The sequence below is a fragment of the Salvelinus fontinalis genome, unplaced genomic scaffold (genome assembly GCF_029448725.1).
Source record: "Salvelinus fontinalis isolate EN_2023a unplaced genomic scaffold, ASM2944872v1 scaffold_1521, whole genome shotgun sequence".
NCBI lineage: Eukaryota > Metazoa > Chordata > Actinopteri > Salmoniformes > Salmonidae > Salvelinus > Salvelinus fontinalis.
This window is the reverse complement of record NW_026601730.1, coordinates 1-23,832: the sequence shown is the minus strand read 5'-3', so window position 1 is coordinate 23,832 and position 23,832 is coordinate 1. Positions and strand designations below refer to the sequence as shown.

Below are 23,832 nucleotides of genomic sequence, written 5' to 3'. Positions count from 1 at the left end.
TCAACCTGGGGATAGGACAGGTATAAAGTGTAGACTACAGCGTGTAATCATGTCCATGCTAATTGCTAACCTCCAGGTGTCCGCTGAAGGCTGCATGGTGCAGCGCCGTGCGCCCGGCCCGGTCCGACACGTTCACATTGCTGAGGAGAGGGACCAGGGCCTCAGCACAGCGGACCGCCTTATTGGCCGCAGCAATGTGGAGCGGCGTCTGCCAGTTCTTGTCCCTGGCGTTCACATCAGCAGAGTGTTTCAATAGCACCTGGACTGCCTCCTACAGGAGCACAGTTCAAATCATGTTCAACTTTGTTTAAAGTGCATTTAAAAATCACAACACACTGAACAGTGAAACACATATGCACAGGTGTGTGTGTATCAGTCCACGTACCTCACTGCAGGAAGCCACGGCCCGGTGCAGAGAAGTGAGCCACTTGTTGTCTTTGGCATTTACTCTGGCTCCTGGGACAGACAGACTCTGGGGTGATAAGGCAACAACTTAAATAGCTGGAGCACAGAAACCAGTGTCCAAAATAACACCCTAATACCTTTTATCGCGCACTACTTCTGACCAGGGCACATAGGGCTTTCCTTAGGGCTCAGGTCAAAAGTAGTGCACTATATAGGGAGCCATTTAGAACCCACACAAAGCCTCTTGTAGAGGGCTATTCTGGGACATGGACTTTCATTACACAGCAACACTGAAGAAAATGTCATGTCACTGAGTGGAGAGGAGTAGAAGTAGCTCAGCCAACGTGAGACGAGGTGCAACCCACAATCATGGGGACATTTGGGAGGAACAGGTGCGACTCTCGCTCACAATTTAAATCTTGATGCTAAACTTATCAAGTTAAAATCGGGACGTTTCAGCTGTCAATGGCCTTCTTTATTTTTTATTTTATTTTTTATAAATACGTCGGCTGCACATAAGCTCTTTAATGGTGGTAAGTATGAGGGAAACGGTCACATGCAAACACAACAAGCATCAAAACAGAAGTCAAAATCCGATGGACACGAGTCATAGCCTAATCATTCTCTTCAATGATAACCTTACCTGATAGTATGAGTAGCTCTAGAATTTCTGTATCTCCTAGATAGGCAGCGGCATGCAACGGTGTCCGCTTCTCATTGTCCTGTAGGGAAGAGCCAATAAGTGTCATAGCTGTTTCATATTCAGCCATTGTGGATTCAGGGATACATTTGATTTTAATCGTACTCGTTTATACATTGTTATGGCTTGGATACTTCAGATGACAGCTGGATATTTATGCCTCTAACTAGCCTACACACTGTAACTAGGCTACATACTGTAACTAACGGTATTCAATTGCGTTTCCTTTGAAAAGGTGCAGATGGACTCAGCTTGGAACCAGCTATGTAGTATCCACTGTCATCTTCGTGATAATGCTTTATACTGTTGAGTTTCTCTTTACAATAACTAAAAACAACCCGCTAACCTTAACCGGGGATGCAACAGATTGGCACCGGAGTTTTTGTCCGAAGGGGAACAGAGCGAGCAAGAACGTGTTACCTCCATCGAGACGGTCTGTGTAGAAGAGCTAGCACGGAAGAGGTCGTTCGACAAGCCCGAGGATTTCCACCTCGAGGAAAGTTTTGAAGCTAATGGGCTCAAGTACGAGGATATGTCTAAAACCATTTTTCTGATGATTGTTGGTAGAAAGACTATTTGTTAATGGGAACTTAATGTGCCACAGAAACCAAGTGAAAAAAACGCTGACAGTTGGTTGCGCTGTTAGTCACTACGTACCGAGGACAAATTGTATTGCTGAAAGATGCTAGTTTCATGTAAGGAGTCAGTCAACTCGAGGGAGAGTCGATTAGTGAGTAACGTTACTTGGCTAGTCTAAGTAAATTCAGTCTGTCAGTACGTGATATGTGTGTGGTGTTGGAAGTGCAGAGCTGAGAGACCGTTTATTGAATGTAGCTCACACAAGACTTAACATTAGCACTGACTGTGAATATGGGACTTTCTTTTGAACAAGGAAAAGCACACTGCAGTTTTCACAAAATACTTTCAAAGCAAATGCAGTTGAGAAGAAAAGCGTTGCTAAGAAAACGGAGGCAACCCGTAAACCATGTTACCATTGTGTGGGAAAAGGGCACAAGCCAGATGAGTGCCGCTATATGGATTATGAGTGTCTGGAGTGCAAGAAGAAAGGACACATAGCCAGGACATGCCGCTCGCGTCAAGTGGGAAACAATTAAACGAGGCAAGTGACATGGAATAAGCACCTGGATGCTACTGAGAGAGGCCTCCTCACTGTGACTGCAGAAAGACGAGTGGAGCGACGATGATCAGGGCAACGCACACCAGCGAGAGAGAGGACAAGAACGTCATTCCAACACAGAGGAGCATTGCATCGCCCTCAAGCGCCAGAGTTGAGCATTACATCTCAAATGAGAGTGAGAACTCTGATAAAGGGACCTCAGCCGTTGTCACCACTGACTATGAGTTGGGTAATGTAAAAGGAACTGAACTGGTTGCATTAGAGGTAAAGACTATGTGTATGTAAGGATAGATGATGTGAGACTCAACATGGAAGTTGATACAGGTGCAGCAGTTTGATATCAGAGAGGTTGTTCAACCGCAAGTTCAAAAGTGCAAAATTGAGCCCTGCAAACTGGGTGTTAAAAACATAGTCATTAGTTCTAAGTGGGAAAATCTCAGTCCCTTGACTGTACTCCCAAGTGTAATGGGAGTACAACGTTTTTCGACTTGCTGGTGGTAAAAGGAAATGGTCCTGCCCTGCTGGGTAGAGACGGGCTCAGTCGGTTGACGCTAGACTGGTCACGTGTACACAGAGTAACAGCTGTAGAGACAGATGGTTTGTGTGAAAATATTGCTGTGTTTCAGCCAGAGTTAGGAATGCTAAAAGGTATCACAGCCAAGTACATGTAACTAATAGGGCTGTACATCATTTCTGCAGTCCTCGCCCAGTGCCGTATGCACTTAGAGAAGCTGTTGAAAAACAGCTAGTTACGGTTGGAGTCAGAAGGGGTCCTTACTACAGTCAATGGGCTGTTCCAATTGTGTGTGTCCTGAAAACAGACAATACTGTAAGAATATGTGGAGATTACAAGGTAACTATCAATCCGTGGCTGGAAGTAGATCAGTATCCCTTACCAAAAACACAGGACTTGTTCACAAAGCTGACCGGGGGTGAGACGTTAACAAAGCTGGATTTGTCACAGGCATACGAGCAAGTACAGTTAGAGGAGCGGTCTAAGCACTATCTCACCATGAATACACAGAAGTTTTTTTTTTTAAGGTCAACAGGCTTCCTTATGGTGTTGCCTGTGCGTCAGATATTTTTCAGAAAATGATGGATCAGATCCTACAAGGTATAGAAGGGGTAATCTGTTATATTGATGATATGCGTGACACAGAAGAAATCTTGTAGAAGTCCTAAAGACAAAGCCTGCAATCAGAATGTTAAAAGAGAGATGTTCTTTCTTCCAGAACAGCATAGCCTATCTAGGTCATGTGACAGATGCAGAAAGGATACGCCCCATGAAACAGAACTGAAGCTATTGAGAAGGCTCCCATTCCTACAAACACCACTGAGCTCAGGTCTTATCTTTCCTTACTTAACTATTATGGCAAATTCATTCCAAATCTGTCTACCATAGTTAAGCCTATGACCGCTCTACTGCAGAAAGATGTAAAATGGGAATGGTCCCAGAAAAGCCTACGACACATCTACTTAGTAGCCAAGTGTTAGTTCACAACAACCCAGAGCTGCCGCTCATACTAGCCTGTGGTGCTTCACTGGTAGGTGTGGGGATGCAACAGCCCTGACTATGAGAGGGCGTTTACGGGACTGGGACTCCTGGGGAGCAGGGGCCAGTGTGGTTGTCAGGTCCTCCTTGGGTGGGGAAGTGGATGGAACCTCTGGAACCTTCACACTCAGCATCTGTGATAAGAATATTTCATAATCAGAAAATGAACGTGTGTGTTTGTCTGTCCGTCTGTCCGTCTGTCCGTCTGTCCGTCTGTCTGTATCTGTAGTCACTGTTTTAACAAGCTGGCCATAGGGTGATACATCAATATGACATTATCGATGCTTATCACTTACTCTGTGAAATACGAGTCTCTCTGAGACGTTTGGTAGGCAGCGCATCCTGTTCAGGGTGGCTCTTCGGTTCCCCTTTTGTCTTGAACAGCTGTTGACAAAACACATCAGGACAACTGAGCCTGTGTAAAATATATGGTATGCATCTCAAAAGGCACCCTATTGGCTACGTAAGGCACTACTTTTGACAAGGGCCCATAGAGCTCTGGTCAAAAGTAGTGCACTATATAGGGAATAGGGTGCAATTTGGGACACAGGCATTGACTCTCTCCCATGTGTATTAGGATTGTATTACAGCGGCCTCACTCAACCTCCTAAAGACAATGACAACAGCATTGTTCTAATGCTGAGAGACAATACGTGTTTAGCAAATCTGTAGGGTACATTTCAGCCCTGCCTTACAGAGGTAATCTCAAAACACAGAGCCCCCTACCTTCATCCTGATCTTTGGAATCTTGCCAATTTTGGGTAGGAAGTGCCACTTCCTGTTCTTCTTAGTCTCCTCCCCTCTGGCAGAGGGAAGGCGGGCCATGCCGTCAGCCTTTACATCAGCCGGGCTAAGGCCCCTGGCAGGGAATTCCTCAGTAGCATTAATGTCAGCCACAACACCATGAGTGATGTCACTTGCGGCATTGCTGGTGTCTAAATAAGAAGAGCAAGCTGGTGTGACTGACCTGGGTACAATAACTGGGAGAAGAGGACGCAACAATGGAAAGCAGTCACTGCGTTCCAAAAGGCATTCTCTTCCCTTTATAGTGCACAACTTTTGAACAGGGCCCATAGGGTCTGGCTCTGGTCAAAAGTAGTGCACTAAACATGGAAGGTGCCATTTTGGACACAACCAGTGAAGTTCACATCATAAAACGCAATGTGTCATGTTACAATGAAGTCCTATGGAGATGAGGTACTTTCACTTACCACCCTCCATTGCGGACTTGGACAGATCAGTCAGGCTGTCCATCACCATGTCTGTCATCAACTTGATGACCTGATCCAAAACCCTGTCAGCAGTGGGTGGCATAGGCCTACCCAAACACTGCCCCAGGAGTCTGCTAACAGAAGTGTGGGCAAAGCTGTAAACGAGCTCTGACGCATCGTCCTTTGACAGCTTCCTCAGTGCTGGCTTTGGCAGCGCTGGTTGAGAGAGGCTTCTGTGGCCAGTCATGGATTGAAGCTGGCGGCTTATGGCTATCTCCTGAATGAGACCATGGACCTTTGCGATCAGGTTGCCAGACGCATCTTGAAGGGCTTCAATTGACAGAAGCCTATCCAGATTTTCTTCTGCTGAAGTCATCTCTGGGTCATCTGCCTTCAATGTGTCCATTATAGTTTTCACTATGATACCGGTGTCAGATATGTTCATTTCTTGTTGGCTCACAAGCGCTGACTGTGAACCTGTCTTGTCCATTGCGTTAGAGGTATGGCATTCTGTCCTTGTGATCTCATCGGCAGCGCTCATGTCAGGCAACAGGTCAAGGCTCTCCAGTAGAGAGTCTAACATATTAGTGGCTATCAGACACTCCTCACTTGCATTCTGCCCAACAGATGAACTCTCAGAGTTGGCCAATCTGCACTTGATCACATTTAGGATCAAGCTGAGCGTCTTCTTTGCAGTTTTGCTAAAGCCTTCTTGGCTGACTGCCACTGTTCCGTCTTGTAGAGCCACAAGAGGTTCACAACTTTCACTCAATCCACTACCATGGAGAGGAGAGGCTCTCTTCAAACTGGTGTCGCTCACAACTGACATACTCCTGGTGGGCAGACTGACATCCTCACTGCATGTGTCAATTACATGGTGGTCTGTGGAGGAGCCACTCGAAGACACAAGGGCTTTAAACCTTTTAGTCAAACTGACTTTTGAAAATGGCTTCTCACTTCTCACAGACGGAGGGCGGGTCCTGTCCTTAACAAGAGCAGTGTCAGGGGACTTCGAGCATCTGAGTGTCTCCACAGGGGTGAAGTCCAGCACATCTTTAGCTGTGGTGACTAACACGGGTGGAAAAGACAAAAAGACGTTCAGTCTATCCTTTACTCTGTGGTACATGATTTGAGCAGCAAAAAATGAGTTGTCAAAGACAACTCTGGGATTGAGTTGGGACTGCAGCTTTTTCTCTCCTAGTGGGAAGAAGTCTGCGTCCTCCACTGTGTACTGGGATACACTTTCAAGGTCTTGCATGACCATATTCACTATATCTTCAGTTGTAGAAACCACATGGTGTGAGAAGGTGATGCTAGGCATGCTCTGTGGCAAAGAACAGCTGGCTTCGCTAGCAGCTCTGAGAATGGCCTCACGCACAATCTGTTTGGCCTTAGCTCGGAACTCAGCACTGTGAAAGCTCTGGATGGAAATGTTAGAGGTTCTGCTGGCTGCACTACGAGATCGCGTGAGCGTGGCAATCTCAGCTGACGCCACGTCACTCGAAATGCTGAGGTCCTCCAATTTCGAAATGATCGTGTCCAACTTCTGGTTGAAGTCAAAGGACGCATTTGACGTGTTCTCCCCAACGGAAGCGAAGCGGTCTTCCTTTGAAGTCTCCAACCTCAGCACCGAGATCACCTGTTTGATGACCCCTTTAGTGCAGGTGTCGAGGGTGAGCTGGTGGGCTGAGGCTGAGGACATAGAAGAGCTATTACTGTCTGTCTTCTGTACAGGAGATACCTCCACAGTGGTCTCAGTTACAAGTAGTCTAGTGTCATAGAGCTCAATTTGCACAGGAGTATTTTTTCCCTCAGTGAGAAGGTGAGAGGTGAAAAGCTTCCTCAGTTTGTCCAGGGTTTTGGTATAAATCTTCTGGGAACCTGAACTCACTTCCACCCAGAACATTTTGCGACCTGATTTCGTACGCATGGAGGCCTTATTGACCTCAAATACCTCATGCAGGTCGGAAATAATTCCACCAAATAGATCAGAGGATGCTTCCTCAATATTCTCCGCGGAAACACAGACAGACAGAACTTCCGACAGTTTCCCACAAGTGTCGGTTTTATCCAGCACGCCAGTATATGTCACAGCTGCATCCTGAATGACCTGAGTGATGCATTGCTCAGCTTTGACGATATACTCCTCCACTGGTTGACCATGGAGGATGTCAACTTCATCAGCAGGGAGCACCTTCTGAATACTCACATTCTCCTCTGATGGGTGTGGACTGTTGAAGATAATGCTCTCAGTGACCATGTTAGAGGAGGCGAGAGATGAGTCGAGAAGCAAAGACCTGTATATTATCGAGGTGGACATCTCCGGGTGCTTTATCATAGCAGCCTCCTCCAAAATGGCCGACGGGCCCTGGAGGACACCAGAGATATCCATGTCCTCAATGGTCTCTACCAGAGACGATAGTAGGTCTCTGGCTGACAGGTTGGTAGGTCTCTGGCTCTCGAGCTCCGTTTTGATTGCTTGACAGACAGTTGCTGCAGCAACAGCAGAGCTACAACACAACTGCTTCAAGGTGGAGTCAGAAATAGATGATGACAGATCTGTCATGGACATGGTGGAGAGTTGACTCTCAGAGACAAAGGGTCTGAGTTTGACAGACACCTGTCTGACCAAGTCCCCAGCAAGAGCTCTCATGTCTATTGCTCCACTAGCTGAGTTGTAGGAGCAGGCACTCTGTGGCCTTGACGGGCTCCTGCTATCCAAAAATCCTGTTATCCCAAAAACTTCAAGTACAAGATCCACAACATCGGATGACACTTCTGTCATTCTGTTGTTGGACAGAAATTGACTTGGATGAATGGTGCCTGCATTCAGAGTCCAGTCGCAAATAGAGTTGTCGGACTGACTCTGGACTAGTGGAACTAGACAGGTTTCCCTTGGACTTTGACCAAAGAGTTCTGCCATTTTGAGCAGAACTGATCTTAAGACCTTTGACTTGGAAATGTTCAGCAGTGGGTCGTTGTTGGACAGTCTGGTGGACGGTCTGCTAGCCGATCTCTGAACAACTAGGCTTTGTACTTCTGCCGAAATGGCAGTGAGAAAATAGGTCAAGGGGCTGGTCGCTCGCCCCTTGTTTCCTCCGTTGGCTTTAGCCTTGAAGATGCTATCTATGATGATGACTATAACCTGTCCAGCCAGAGGACCCAATATGGCCTCAAGCTCCCTCTCTAACTCAAGGGGAGACTTGTGGCCGTGCGCAATATGCTTTATGGCATGGGAATACATCTTAGCAGACACCATGCTTAGCATCTCTTGGGCAAACTGCTGACTTGCTGAGTAACTACCAGACAGCGGACCTAGAGTTCCCCGACTGAGACTTTGCATTAGCTCAGCCAATCTGGAGTTGAGAAGGTTCATAACCAACTCTACAATACCCATCATAAACCTGGTGTCCGTTGGTATTTTGACAGGTCTGTATTTCTCCCATCTACTCCAACTGGACGACAGTACGATGTCACTCTGCGACTGGCCGCTCTGGACCATGTTGAAGACAGAATCCTCAGAGATTCCAAACACAGATCTCAGTGGTGCTGAGTGGGGTCTGTGTCTCATCTCTCTATCACCACCCTCAGGTGAGGAGACATATCGCTCTTCATCCTCACTCAGCAAGGAAGTCATGGACCTGCAGAATGCACAACAGAAATGAATAGTACATGGTAACAAAATACAAAATATGGTCCAAGAATTTGGAAGTATCTAAGTAGTATTTCTCACTAAGTGGATCTGGAATGGATATTTGTACTTATAACAAGGGACATGGGAATAATGTTTTTAGAAAGACCTACAAGAAGAGGAGGGGAAAGGGGTAAGTACCTATGAGAGGAGGGGAAAGGGGTAAGTACCTGTGAAAGGAGGGGCTAGGGGTAGGTACCTGTGAAAAGAGGGGCTAGGGGTATTACCTGTGAAAGGAGGGGCTAGGGGTAGGTACTTGTGAGAGGAGGGGCTAGGGGTAGGTACTTGTGAGAGGAGGGGATAGGGGTAAGTACCTATGAGAGGAGGGGATAGGGGTAAGTACCTATGAGAGGAGGGGATAGGGGTAGGTACCTATGAGAGGAGGGAAAAGGGGTAGGTACCTGTGAGAGGAGGGGATAGGGGTAAGTACCTATGAGAGGAGGGGATAGGGGTAAGTACCTATGAGAGGAGGGGATAGGTACCTATGAGAGAAGATGATAAGGGTAAGTACCTGTGAGAGGAGGGGAAAGGGGTGGGAGTTCGTGTGCTGCAAGTGGTTCTAGAACTGGTGCGCCTACTGGGTCCTCCACTAAAGCTGAATCTGACGCTGCGGCCAAGAGAAGTCACTTCTCTTGCCTCATTACTTCCTGATCCAGAAGAGCTTGACGAATCAGAGCGCTCTATCTGCATGGTGAGGTCAAGGGCGGGAATGGCCACAGTGGATGTAGACTCCATCACCCAATTTGTGATATCCATGCACCTGGCACTAAACTCATGTCTGCTCATCTGAAATGTTAAAAGACCATACAGAGTTAGTTTGTTAACGGAGCTGCACTGCTGCACCATTTGTTCACTCAAGCTAGTCAATTAAAGCAGTGGTTCAGGATGTTCCACAATGCTGGAAAGGGGGGCCTGAGTGAAAAAGTTTGGGAACCTCTGAATTAAAGGTCCTGCACGATTTCCACCAATAAGAGTTTGGAATGTTTGGTCCATCTTACCAACATGAACTACTTTAGAAGTGACTATAACTCACCCCGGCACGCATATTCTCACTCAGCAGATTCCAATGGCTGAAAAGTAAATAAATAAAGGTACACAATTAAACTACATGACATTACCTCTATTCTCTTAGATTACGTTATGGATGGACCTCTACGGAACTAGGCCACATCCAAACATCCCTGATTGGTCATTTGGTCAGTTGAGTCCCTTGTATTTGCCCGAGACTCATCACCTCCTTCTCAAAACCCATTGGACGAGAAGGTCAAAAGGGAGGGCTTTCTCATCCAATGGGTTTTGAGAAGGAGGCGAGAAGAGAGGACGTGAGGAGTATGCAATTGAGATTGTCCCTTTGGGTGCGTCCCAAATGGACCCTATTCCTTAAATACTGAACTATTGTTGACCAAGGCTCTAATAGGGAACATATCTAGGGGATGCATGGGGAAGCCAAAGAGCAACTTACCCATCCTTCATGTCCTGCACAAAGGTGTGTAGGTCTGGGTAGCTTCTCTTTCCCCTGCTGAGGGTGAGGCTGGTCTGGGAGGCTGCAGCCTTGCGGGTCACGCTAGTGAAGGTCACCACTGCAGCCTGATGGGGACGACAGAAGGCAGACTTAGGCTGGAATTCAATCAAATTCGCCATAGCACTGTTAATGCAATGTCTGTTTACGAACTACTGTCTGCATGCACAAACAGAAATGTACACACACACTGTTATCTGGAAGCATTTACCTTCGCCACTCGTTCAGTCTCTTGGGATTGAGATGTCCCGGCTGTTTGTAGATCATCACTCTCCTGCATCACACTCTCTCCTTCGACCTCCAGTGTCAGAGTTGATGTGGCTGTCTTCAGATCAACCTGATTCAACTCACTCTCACCTTTGGCCTCCTAGATTAGAAGACCTTTACTAGCTCAAGCTTTGAAAATTCATTTGTCATTTTAATCTTCAATGCGTCATTAATACACAAAACACAATACATCATACCTCCTGTGACTGAAATGGGATGACAATGGCCTGGTCCAACTCACTCTCTCCTTCAACCTCCTGTGACTGAGGTGGGATGGCAACAGCATCGTCCAACTCAATCTTTCCTTCAACCTTCTGTGACTGAGACGTGCCATCTGTCTTCAGATCAGCCTCCTGCATCTCAATCTCTCCTTCAGCCTCTAGTGACAGAGTTTGGATATCTGTCTCTAGAACAGCCTCTTCCAACGTGGTCTGTCTCTCAACCTCTCTGTGATCTTTATCAGATCTAGATACAGAAAAAGGAATCTCTCTAAGGTCACTATAATGTGCTATAATGTGAGTGTGAGGATGTGTTCCAATTATAGAAGTAGAATGAATCATTCTAGAATTAGAATAGAATCACTCGAATTATATGGTTCCAATACTCTGAGATGACTCGGCCTATCCAGAGGTATATACAGTATTTAGAGAATTTGGCAAACTTTTAGAAAGGACTCCATGTTAGCGCCTTTGAGCCTTTCATTTACCCAATAAGTCAATTATAAAATAGATGTTCAGTTACATATTATTGTTTAAAATGTCAATATTGCACATGGGGAGCCAGCTCTCATATGGATATCGTTGATTATACTGTGTCATATAATGTATACATATTGATGTAAATGCAACAATGCAGATATTTGAATGTCCCAACTTTCCAAATACATGGCTCTGGGCCTATCTCTCCATAGGCAGTGACCTTTGACCTACTACAGAATCTGTATTTGTAGGACTATGTGATCCTGTAACCAGTAATGTACATCACTTACCTGTCTTCCTTCATAACATCAGCATCATTGATGGGGTCATCCAGGTCTATGAGGGTGAGGTCATTCCCACTGACTTCTGAAAGACAGCACTTATTTTGGCAAGAGCCCTATAGAGTACCACAGTATGAGTCATAATACCCATAAAACCTAGCGGTCAAACAGGGAAATGTTTCCAATTGTTTTTCCACATTTCCATTTTCACATAGTGGATTTTAGAAACACTTAAAATAAGGGCTGTGTTTCAGGTAGGCTTACCATTTTGATAACTGTGTAAATCTCTCTAGGACAAGGTGACTTTTATCAATATATTCACCTGTATTTCACCTGTAACAACAAATCAATACAGAAAGTACATAAGGGAACACAAGTATATATAGATGATATATAATGGACAGTCGAGCTAGGGGGTACAATATCACATTACAATTACACAAGCACCTTAAGGGACATACACTTACAATTCTAACAGCTTTTTTGTTAGTAGAGTATTTAACTGTCTTAAAATACAGTTATTTCTTTTTGTAGGATAAAGGTGTTTTTTTGTTAGTAAATTTACATTTGTGTATATGAAATTTGGCCAAAAGAATAATGAAATTAATTACATAAAAATGTTTCAGCTTATTTTTATCGTATGTAAAGAATCCAAGCAGTACATCTCTCCACAATAGTGTAAAATCTTCATAAATGTGTTCAATTATAAATCTACTGATGTCAGGCCACAGTTTTCTTACATGTATACAATGCCAAAAAAGATGCAACACTGTTTCTGGGTGGTCATTACAAAAGGAACAATTTGAGTTGATGTTTTCCTTAAACTTCTTCATATGGTGGTTGGCAGGATAATATGAATCATTTTAAAGGAAACTTCCTTAATTTTGTTAACAAGTAGGTATGTGGCAACATCCAAACTTTTCCCCAACAGATATTATCAATAAATCCATTCCAATAAGGCATGACATAAGGTCTTAGATACAACATCTTGCTGAAACAAGGTTTGTATCGCTCTGTTGTTGAATGGGCCGAAAGAGAAACAAATCTTTCCTACTGATGAGTCAACAGGGTCAATAGAAGGTAGGCTCTGAGGGTCTTGACACATTCCTGAATAACAGAGCAACACCTGAGGGAATGGCATCTAAAACAATTGCAAAATCTTTAGGTGTTACAGGGACCTTGTAAAGTGATAAGAATTCCTTATAACTGAGTAAAAGACCCTCTGCATTTACCAGTTGGTTCACCAATAGGATATTATTTCGGAACCAATATACCTGCCGATGAAATGCAGAAAGTTTCACTGGAATTTTGTCAATATTATAATTGCACAACAACATGAAGTTAAGGCCACCAAAAGTAGAGAAGACATGACGAGGAATACAATTCCAGATAGAAGTGGGTCTTCTTAGTCTTTTAAGATCAATTCCTATCCAATTGATCTTAAAAGTATTATTTAAAGTAGTAAAGTCCAGAAAATTCAGTCCACCATTCTCATAAGTGTTCATTACAACAGTTTTCCTTATGTAATGGGTACGGTTTCTCCAAAGAAAGTTGAAAAGCATCTGGTCGATCTCCTTGCATATTTTACTGTAAAGATATACCCATTCCGGCCATTGTTTTTCGTGACGTCAGCCAACCTGTGTATGGCTCTTGGTCATAAGTAATGCACTAGCCTACATAGGCAATAGCGTGCAATTTACGACGTAAATATGAGGGTGGTGTTATAACCCTTGATCCACAGCAGATTCTAACGTACCTTTAGCCAACTGTCATGACTCCCCGGCCATAGACTTTGTAGTTTGATATTACAGCAATGATAGGACATTATTTCATTTGTTACACAATATTTAATCCACAGTAATATAATTGAGAATTAAAAAAGAAATAACATGCCTACCTTGAACTCTTTATTCTCCATGTCCTTGCAAAATCAGTACATTTCCTTGCCAAAATGAACGCTCCTCCAGCACTAGCGAGAATCAGACTGAACTGCTCCGGCGGTTTCTCATCAGTTTCAACGTTTATCAGTGATGACGTAACAATGCTGTACAGATTTGACGCACTTCCAATCTCGTGCTGATGCAACGCTCTGTGCGGTTGTAAATTCCCGCATGGAAATCCTGCGAGTTGTAAACAAATGTAGGCTACGATTGCCCTTAAAAATGTAATGTTGAGGACGCAATGCAAAATAAAATACATAACCCACACCGTTAGGTACATGGTACAAGGTACATGCAATTTATCACTTTGCCAATTAGAGACTATTCTTGTTCCTTGTAGCCTTTCTTTTGGGTTATTGGCACCACTGTCATTGCCTGACACCTAGAAATGGACTTATGCTGCGGTTGTCACATAAAACAGAACCCATAGTTCATTATTAAATAACTCTTATTTTATTACTCATAAAATATACAGCAATCTTCAGATAGTGAAAGAATTCATGGAAGTTTCAAATTCAGTCACTATTTCATATGTACATGCTAGTTTCATCCTTTTAAAAGAAAGATAAGGACATGAAAAAATCCTGTGAACCTCCTGTTCCTGATTTGATGAACATAGCAAATGTATTGTACATATTTCCAGTTAAAATGATCTTCAAAGAGACACAAATGGGGGTTTGAACAAGCAATCACATAAAAGGATTGAGTGGTTTCATTTTTTGAAGAAGTTAAAGCAAGCAAAACCTGTTAAAAAACATTTATAAGCCCAAAGACAAATAATATAGATATTTATTTTCCAGAAGACAAAAATCTAATTGCTGCTGTCCTACCATTGGTTTACAGTGTTTCTCCTCTCCAAGGGAGACATGTTTTCCACCTCACATGCCTCGGGATAGTATCAGTGCTTTTCACAAACGTTGTAGTACTTAGTGTGCATCATTGTTTTCGCTCATACAGGTGCCCCTACTCTCCTAACCACCCCTCAGTAACTAACGAAGGCACAAAATGACAAATATCACAAGAAAAAATACATGAATGAATAATTTACTTTCTAAAATACTTTCTAGAGGCCAAAGGACAGGTAGGTTTAATAACGCAAATGTAATATTTCCCACCAATTTAAAAAGTCCTGTTGCTCACATACCGGTATGCAAAACAAGCATCCTAAATGGCACCCTATTTCCTTTAGAGTGCACTGCTTTTGACCAGACCACTATGGGCCCTGTTCAACAGTAGTGTACTATTCAGTATAGGGAATAGGGTTCCATTTGGCATCATCAAATCTTTACAATTACTCATGAGAGCAAATACTACGATTTGTTGATTCCCACAGACCTTAAGACATGAATGATTTTATTAAAATGTTTGTTCATAAAAAATGTATGATTTCCCCTCCTCCCACATGGATTACAGACAAGAGGCTAGGTGCGTTCTGACTGTCTTAGTGTGCGGATAAACATGACAATCACTCTCATGAAACATCACTTCTTTTCTCAGCCCAAACAATTTCTAGTCAAAACAGGTTTAAAAAAGGCTTCCTCCACATCTTTTGGTCCCTGTCTGTTTTGCTCTCAGTGAAGTGCTACTATCCCCTTGGACTACAGGTTATTGCCATCATGAGGTGTGCGTCTGTCGGACAGACAGTTTCTACCCTTTAGGACCTTAGTGGGTAAAGGTAAAGATGGGGTATAGAAGCAGCAGTTCCTCTGAAGTCCAGTATCTGCTGGAAGGACACCTGGTGGTACGAGAGGATGAGTGTGGGCCAGCCAGCCTGTTGTTCCTCCCCCTCTCCCCCTCTTTCTCTCTATTTGCGGAACTCTTAAGGCTCCTGTGCGGACTGTCTTGGCTCGTGCCCTCCCAAAGCTGGCTATGGTGATTTAAGACACGGTGTGTATTTGTTTGTGGCCTCTGCCCCACTTCGCTGTCCATCCGTCTGCACTTGCCTCCCTTCTCCCTGGCTCCCCTCCTGGGCAGCGACCACCACCACTCTCAGTACGTCTCTGAGTCTGAGTCGTTGAGTTCCTCATCCTTGTAGAAGCCTTCGTCGTGGCCGCGGTGGCCGATGTTGTTGAAGCTGCAGTAGGAGCTGTGCTCGCTGCGCAGCACGGGCAGGCTGTCGAAGGTAACACTCTTGGAGGGGCTGGTGGTGTAGTGGTTAATGGCACTGAAGGACAGGCTGGGTGCCGGGGTGCAGGGGGACACGGGCATCATGGTGGCCAGGATCAGCGCCAGGCAGTCCGCCACGTCTTTGTTGGGGGCGCAGGCCAAGGCAGGCGTGTAACCTGAGGGGTACAAACAGAACAGCAGGGGATAACTTCAGGAGCATCACCATTTACTACAACGCTTTTGGTGAAAAACATGAAATAACTTGGTATCTCCTAGCCTGGTGTTAAAATCGTCTTATTTAACCAGGTAGGCCAGTTGAGAACAAGTTCTCATTTCCAACTGTGACCTGGCCAAGATAAAGCAAAGCAGTGTGACAAAAAACAGAGTTACACATGGAATAAACAAAAGTACAGTCAATAACAATAGAAACATCTATATACAGTGTGTGCAAATGGAGTAAGAAGGTAAGGCAATAAATAGGTCATAGTAGCAAAGTAATTACAATTCAGAAAATTAACACTGGAGTAATAGATGTCAAATCAAATCAAATTTTATTAGTCACATATACATGGTTAGCAGATGTTAATGCGAGTGTAGCGAAATGCTTGTGCTTCTAGTTCCGACAATGCAGTAATAACATAACATGTGCAGATGATGGTGTGCAAAAGAGCAGAAAAGTAAATAAAAACAATATGGGGATGAGGTAGGTAGTTGGATGGGCTATTTACAGATGGGCTGTGTACAGCTGCAGCGATTGGTGAGCTGCTCAGATAGCTGATGTTTAAAGTTAGAGAGGGAAATATAAGTCTCCAACTTCAGCGATTTTTGCAATTCGTTCCAGTCATTGGCAGCAGAGCACTGGAAGGAAAGGCGGCAAAAGAGGTGTTGGCTTTGGGGATAACCAGTGAGATATACCTGCTGGAGCGCGTGCTACGGGTGGGTGTTGTTATCATGACCAGTGAGCTGAGATAAGGCGGAGCTTTACCTAGCATAGACTTATAGATGACCTGGAGCCAGTGGGTCTGGCGACGAATATGTAGCAAGGGCCAGCCAACGAGAGCATACAGGTCGCAGTGGTGGGTGGTATATGGGGCTTTGGTGGCAAAACGGATGGCACTGTGATAGCAAATTGGATGCAGTCTGAGTAGAGTTTTTTTTTTAAATGACATCGCCGAAGTCGAGCATCGGTATGATAGTCAGTTTTACGAGGGTATGTTTGGCAGCGTGAGTGAAGGAGCCGATTCTAAATTTAATTTTGGATTGAAGATGCTTCATATAAGTCTGGAAGGAGAGTTTACAGTCTAGCCAGACACCTAGGTATTTGTAGTTGTTCACATATTCTAAGTCAGAACCGTCCAGAGTAGTGATGGGCTGGCGGGTGCGGGCAGCGATCGGTTGAAGAGCATGCATTTAGTTGTACTAGCGTTAGAGCAGTTGGAGGCCACGGAAGGAGTATTGTATGGCATTGAAGCTCATTTGGAGGTTTGCTAACACAGTGTTCAAAGAAGGGCCAGATGTATACAGAATGGTGTCGTCTGCGTAGAGGTGGATCAGGGAATCGCCCGCAGCAAGATTCATTGATGTATACAGAGAAAAGAGTCGGCCCGAGAATTGAACCCTGTGGTAGCCCCCAGAGACTGCCAGAGGTTCGGACAACAGGCCCTCCGATTTAACACACTAAACTCTGTCTGCGAAGTAGTTGGTGAACCAGGCGAGGCAGTCATTTGAGAAACCAAGGCTGTTGAGTCTGCCGATAAGAATATGGTGATTGACAGAGTCGAAAGCCTTGGCCAGGTCGATGAAGACGGCTGCACAGCACTGTCTTTTATCAATGGCGGTTATGATATCGTTTAGTACCTTGAGTGTGGCTGAGGTGCACCCGTGGTCAGCTCGGAAACTGGATTGCACAGCGGAGAAGGTACGGTGGGATTTGAAATGGTCAGTGATCTGTTTAACTTCACTTTCGGAAAGACAGGGCAGGATGGATATAGGTCTGTAACAGTTTTGGTCTAGAGTGTCACCCCCTTTTAAAGAGTGGGATGACCGTTGAAGCTATCCAATCTTTAGGAATCTCGGACGATACGACAGGTTGAACAGGGTTTTTTTCTCTCGTTATTTTACCAGGTAAGTTGACTGAGAACACATTCTCATTTACAGCAACGACCTGGGGAATAGTTACAGGGGAAAGGAGGGGGATGAATGAGCCAATTGTAAACTGGGGATTATTAGGTGACCATGATGGTTTGAGGGCCAGATTGGGAATTTAGCCAGGACACCAGGGTTAACACCCCTACTCTAACAATAAGTGCCATGGGCTCTTTAATGACCTCGGGGTCAGGAAACCCATTTAACGTCCCATCAGAAAACCAGCACCCTACACAGGGCAGTGTCCCCAAACACTGCCCTGGGGCATTGGGATATATTTTTTTTTAGACCAGAGGAAAGAGTGCCTCCTACTGGTCCTCCAACACCACTTCCAGCAGCACCTGGTCTCCCATCCAGGAACTGACCAGGACCAACCCTGCTTAGCTTCAGAAGCAAGCCAGCAGTGGTATGCAGGGTGGTATGCTACTGGTGTTGTGAACAATGGCAGTGGATAATTTTAGGAAGAGATGGTCCAGATTGTCTAGCCCAGCTGATTTGTACGTGTCCAGTTTTTGCAGCTCTTTCAGAACATCTGCTATCTGGATTTGGGTGAAGGAGAAGCTGGGGAGGCTCGGGCAAGTAGCTGCAGGGGGGTGCGGAGCTGTTGGCCGGGGTAGCCAGGAGAAAAGCATGGCCAGCCAGAGAGAAATGCTTATTGAAATTCTCTATTATGGTGGATTTATCAGTGGTGACAGTGTTTCCTATCCTCAGTGCTGGGAGGAGGTGCTCTTATTCTCCATGGACTTTAATGTCCCAGAACTTTCCAAGCAGTGGATTAGAGAGAAACATTTGTGGACACTATGAGAAGAAAAGTACCAAAGAAAATGGTGTTAGCCTTACGGATCTTACCATTCTCATCGACTGCGAGCACGCTAGCACCCTTCGCTAACAGCTCTTGCACCACCACGGTCAGACCATTTCTGGCTGCAACGTGTAACGGCCTGAGGGGAAAGTACCGTCAGATTAGCCAGCAGCAAATGAGGATACCTCCCAAATGCCAGACTATTTCCCTATATAGTGCACTTCTTCTGACCAGGGCCCTATGACCCAATTAATGCAGCTGAACCATACGTACGTTTGTAAGGCTGCGTTAGTCGAGTTGATGAGGTTCCTGTCTGTAATCTTCTCCAATATCAACAAGGCACTGGTTTCATGCCCCTTTAAAAACAGAGTCAAACATGTCAGACAAAATTGAAACCAGAAGGAACATCATCTTCATGTGGGGTTGCTCACCTTACTGCAGGCCAGATGAAGAGCAGTGTTCTTGACTGCATCCTGCAGAGTGAGCTCTGCTTTGGCACTGCTCACCAACAGCTCTGAGACAGAGAAACAGAAAAGGAACTACATTAGGAAATTAACTTACTTATTCAAATTGTTGAACTTAAGCCGGCTGGCGAGGCAAAGCGGAGGAGAGGGAACTGCATACCGACAGCGTTGGTTTGTCCGTTCTCAGCAGCCATCATGAGGGAGGTCTTCCCGGAGGTGTCGGGGGAGTTGACCTGGGCGTTGTGACCTAGCAGCAGCTGAAGACACTCCACGTGGTCCGTGAAGGCCGCCGCATGCAGTGGGGTCCTGGAGAGAGGAAACTGTTTTCATTGATATTGAGTAGGAGTGTTATTATCAAGTATAGTTTCTACAATCCCTCATCCAACCCCAGAGGTCGTTTTCACAACATTATTCTCCAGAAGAAAAGGACTTTGTCGTGTGCCGTAGTTACCGGTTCTTGGTGTCAGTGGCGTTGACAATGGTCGGCCCCAGAGTGTCAATCAACATCTCTGCAGCCCCCTCGTTGTCATTGATCACAGCACAGTGGAGGGGGCTGAAGGAGTTGCCCTCGGTCTTGTGGAAAACCTCCTGTTCCAGCAGCACCTCTACACACGTGTCATGGCCTAGTGGAAGATTTAATTCTAAATGAAATGAATCAAAGTAATACTTTGCTCTAGCGGGAAACATTACAAACAGGAAAAAGATGACATCACTGCAGACCACAACGATACCCTCAGAAAGCCAAGGATCTGACAATGGTGAAGTCACAAAAAACGTTTTAGCTACAACATATACTACGTCAATCCCTGACAAAGTCCTGTTTCAGTGTAAGCTCCTCCACTGAGAGTCATAACCCTACTTCTCCCACAGTGTTGTAGTCTTGTTCATTCCCCCACATTGCTCCATCCAGACCAATCTAATGCTTTTCAATCCACAAGAGGGAGTGAATGAGTGCACACGTCATGGAGGAGAGAATAGAGCTCCAGTCCAGTCAGTCCAGTACGTACCGTTGTAAGGCCTGCCTAATTCAGGGACATGTTTACAGTGTTGGAGAGTGAATCAGAAAAGAGCTTCAGTCCAGTCAGTCCAGTACGTACCGTTGTAAGGCCTGCCTAATTCAGGGACATGTTTACAGTGTTGGAGAGTGAATCAGAAAAGAGCTCCAGTCCAGTCAGTCCAGTACGTACCGTTGTAGCAGGCCCAGTGTAATGGAGTGTAGCCCTGGTTGTCTGTGATGACAGGGAGGGTCTCCACTGACTGGGCGGCATGTAGGAGCCCCCCCAGCACCCCGATGTGTCCAGACGCTGCCGCCAGGTGAACAGGGGTCCGCCCCTTACAGTCCCGAACCAGGAAGCTGGCGCTGTGCTGCAGCAGGGCCTCCACACACTCCTCATGACCCGTCACTGCCTAGAAGGGAGGCGAGACAAGAATGAAATTGATTAAGTCATAATCAATTATATAATAAGAAATCATAATAGGTATATTTGGGCATAATTTATATTCCATGCTAGATCCCACACCAAAGCCATCCCTAGTAGTTCAATGGCCTCATCCCTAGATCAGAACAAGCCTCCCCCTCTCTTTCTGTGTGTGAGCGCGTACAGTCAGCTCTCCTCCTCACCCCTCTGTGTAGAGCTGTTCTGCCCCACTTGTCTTTGGCTTCTACGCTGGCTCCCTTGTTGAGCAGTGAGTACACACAGTCTGTGTGTCCGCTCAGCACCGACAGCATCAGAGGGGTTCTGATAAACAAGACAACAGGTCATATTACAAACTGGTAATAACCAGGCTAAGTCCTAAATGGCAACCTATTCCCTATATCGTACACTAGTTTTGACCTGAGCCCATATGGCTTTGGTTTAAAGTAGTGCACCAAGTAGGGTATAGGTTGCCATTTGGGATGAAACCCTAGTGTCAAAATCTCTTTATTTCAGGAATTGTATCCAAAACCCAAATGACTTACTGTCCATTCCCATCTTGAACATCCACTGCACTCTGGAGGTCAGCATTTCCAATCAGCAAACGCAAACACTCCGAATGACCGTTGGTAGCTAGAGGAAGATAAACAGAGAGGATATAAGAATGTTAGATGATTGACCGTTGGTAGCTAGAGGAGGATAAACAGAGAGGATATAAGAATGTCAGATGATTGACCGTTGGTAGCTAGAGGAGGATAAACAGAGAGGATATAAGAATGTCAGATGATTGACCGTTGGTAGCTAAAGGAGCATAAACAGAGAGGATATAAGAATGTCAGATGATTGACCGTTGGTAGCTAAAGGAGCATAAACAGAGAGGATATAAGAATGTCAGATGGCTCTGGATAGAAGAAGTCTCCCCTGTGCACTGATCTAGGATCAGCTTATCCTCCCCAGATCCATTAGTGGGGAACATGACAGAAAAATGGCCTCGTGGGCATTTTCACACTATTCTATATAAAATCCAGTGGACATCCTAGCAACATAACCAAACAAATGGCCATCTTGCTCAGGAAAACTTTTTAATTACAGAATCTCTGTGATATCCTATGTGTACCTGCAGCGTGGATGGGGGTCCTCTTCAGGGTGAAGTCTTTAACCAGGATGGAGGCTCCCTGGTTGATGAGGACGTCAACACACTCCACATGGCCTTTAAAGGCAGCCAGGTCCAGAGGGGTGCGCCCCTGGCTGTTCCTCACGTCTAGATCCAGCAGAGACTGAACCAGGACCTCCATAGCATGGTGGTGGCCGTGGTATGCCTGAATAGAAACACAAACACAGTCTCAAGCAAAGTCCAGTGGTACGCCTGAATAGATATACACTCTTAATATAATCAATGTCCTATAGTAGACCAGTGGTACGCCCGAACAGAAATACAGTGCTAGACCTCTAAAGTAGACCAGAGTCTTTCAATCGGGAGCCCATTTTTGCTTCCGGCCTGCATCAACATCTGAGGTCCCTGCCAAGCGTGGGATTGAGAAACAAACACTCTACTTCTCCTCTGAGGTTGATTAACTCAAATGGCAAAATAAGGAAATCATCCTCATCATCACTCCGTAGAATATGCATGTATTTTACACTAATCAGGAATAGATAGGAATTTTGTGTGTGAGTCTGTCTGGACAGTCAACTTCCTGTGGAAAATCAACACCATGCCTGCATCCCAGATAGCACCCTATTCCCTATGTAGTGAACTCCTTTTGATCAGGGCCTATAAGGATCTGGTCAAAAGTAGTGTACTAAATAGGGAATAGGGTGCCATTTGTCATATGGAGACCACTACAGGAGCAGGTAGGCTTTACTCACAGCGAGGTGTAGAGGGCTGATGGGAGCTCTGACATCAGAGTCGTTTAGGATTTCTGTCCCTGAAGTTTCCATTAGCTGAGGAAAGACAAGGACGGTCAGTTCAGACTTGTAACATATTTACTTGGAAGGTTAGTCTAGTAGCATGTGAAACATGGTAAATCTCAATGACCAGCCCCTGCAGACATACTGGTGTGTTGCATCCATACTAGAGGTCGACCGATTAAATCGGAATGACCGATTAATTAGGGCCGATTTCAAGTTTTCATAACAATCATAACAAATATTTTTTTACACCTTTATTTAACTAGGCAAGTCAGTTAAGAACACATTCTTATTTTCAATGACGGCCTCTGAACGTTCTGCCTGGTTTAGGGGCAGAACGACAGATTTTTAACCTTGTCAGCTCGGGGGATCCAATCTTGCAACCTTACAGTTAACTAGTCCAATGCTCTAACACCTGATTACATTGCACTCCACGAGGAGCCTGCCTGTTACGCGAATGCAGTAAGCTAAGGTAAATTGCTAGCTAGCATTAAACTTATCTTATAAAAAACAATCAATCAATGACTGTCATTGCTCCAATGTGTACTTAACCATAAACATGAATGCCTTTCCTAAAATCAATACACAAGTATATATTTTTAAACCTGCATATTTAGCTAAAAGAAATCCAGGTTAGCAGGCAATATTAACCAGGTGAAATTGTGTCATTTCTCTTGCGTTCATTGCACGCAGTCAGGGTATATGCAACAGTTTGGGCCGCCTGGCTCTTTGCGAACTAATTTGCCAGAATTGTATGTAATTATGACATAACATTGAAGGTTGTGCAATGTAACAGGAACATTTAGACTCATGGATGCCACCCGTTAGATATAATACGGAACGGAATAAACGTTTTGTTTTCGAGGTGATAGTTTCCGGATTAGTCAAAGGTATATGGTTTAGAGAGAAATAGTCAACGCGTTATAATTCCTGTAATAACTTGCGGCTGAACTTGAAAGGGGTTACGTCGTTATTTTACCGTTCATGTCTTCCATAGAGAATGTCTTGATCTACTTCAAATAAGGTCTGTGTTTCGTGGAGGAGCAGACTGACAGGGGACCATGCAGACAAGCTCTGCTTTCTGCACTACAACCTAAAACTTAACTGGGAATATTGAAGACCCATGAAAGCTGGTGGTCCGTTTTAACATATGTTCCCATGTTATTTGAGACTAAATGATTTTATTTATGTATTATATTAAGTTAAAATAAGTGTTCATTGTTCATTCAGTATTGTTGCAATTGTCATTATTACAAAAATGTGTGTGTGTGTATGATATATAAATACATGAAAAAAATGTTCATTATAAAAATAAAAAAATAAAAATTCTTCAAAATCGGCCGATTTAATCGGTATCGGCTTTTTTCGTCCAATAATCGGTGTTGAAAAATCATAAATCGGTCGACCTCTATTCCATACCTTAAACAAGCAAGTGTGAGGAAAAGTTACCAACTGGCACTTACCACATCTAAAGGTGTTTCACCTGCAATCTGGAAAAAGAACATCAAGAGTGACGATGTGTCCACGACAAACATGCAGCCACACCTTAAAACCTACTGAATATTAATGCCTATGTCCCAAATGGCAGTC

At 44.7% G+C, this 23,832-nt stretch overlaps 3 protein-coding genes across 9 annotated transcripts; all 3 read right to left on the bottom strand.

Annotated features, from left to right (window-relative positions):
• Positions 1 to 58: 58 nt before the first annotated feature.
• Positions 59 to 4,620, bottom strand: LOC129849540 (serine/threonine-protein phosphatase 6 regulatory ankyrin repeat subunit A-like). The gene is made up of 4 exons (XM_055916355.1): positions 4,522 to 4,620; positions 3,768 to 3,929; positions 386 to 472; positions 59 to 271 (listed from the first exon to the last, which is right to left on the bottom strand). The coding sequence occupies exons 1-4, from the start codon at positions 4,618 to 4,620 to the stop codon at positions 59 to 61; spliced, it is 561 nt and encodes a 186-aa protein (XP_055772330.1).
• On the bottom strand, positions 3,820 to 13,490 carry LOC129849541 (uncharacterized). Of its 7 annotated transcripts, none has more exons than XM_055916356.1 (11): positions 13,360 to 13,490; positions 11,727 to 11,795; positions 11,472 to 11,578; positions 10,681 to 10,948; positions 10,428 to 10,583; positions 10,160 to 10,284; positions 9,731 to 9,767; positions 9,209 to 9,483; positions 4,522 to 8,647; positions 4,092 to 4,179; positions 3,820 to 3,929 (listed from the first exon to the last, which is right to left on the bottom strand). In XM_055916356.1, the coding sequence occupies exons 2-9, from the start codon at positions 11,727 to 11,729 to the stop codon at positions 4,999 to 5,001; spliced, it is 4,620 nt and encodes a 1,539-aa protein (XP_055772331.1). In that variant the 5' UTR covers positions 11,730 to 11,795; positions 13,360 to 13,490; the 3' UTR covers positions 3,820 to 3,929; positions 4,092 to 4,179; positions 4,522 to 4,998. The 7 variants fall into 7 exon arrangements, with proteins under 7 accessions (XP_055772331.1, XP_055772332.1, XP_055772333.1 ...); XM_055916357.1 differs by having other exon boundaries at positions 10,738 to 10,948; XM_055916358.1 differs by having other exon boundaries at positions 11,472 to 11,547.
• Positions 13,491 to 13,832: 342 nt separating this feature from the next.
• Positions 13,833 to 23,788, bottom strand: LOC129849542 (serine/threonine-protein phosphatase 6 regulatory ankyrin repeat subunit A-like). The gene is made up of 12 exons (XM_055916364.1): positions 23,706 to 23,788; positions 22,201 to 22,275; positions 21,452 to 21,653; positions 20,880 to 20,967; positions 20,541 to 20,658; positions 20,107 to 20,326; positions 19,371 to 19,542; positions 19,080 to 19,225; positions 18,887 to 18,969; positions 18,729 to 18,811; positions 18,503 to 18,594; positions 13,833 to 15,684 (listed from the first exon to the last, which is right to left on the bottom strand). Exons 1-12 carry the CDS (start codon positions 23,775 to 23,777, stop codon positions 15,392 to 15,394), a joined length of 1,644 nt encoding a protein of 547 aa, XP_055772339.1. The 5' UTR covers positions 23,778 to 23,788; the 3' UTR covers positions 13,833 to 15,391.
• Between the last annotated feature and the right edge of the window lie 44 nt (positions 23,789 to 23,832).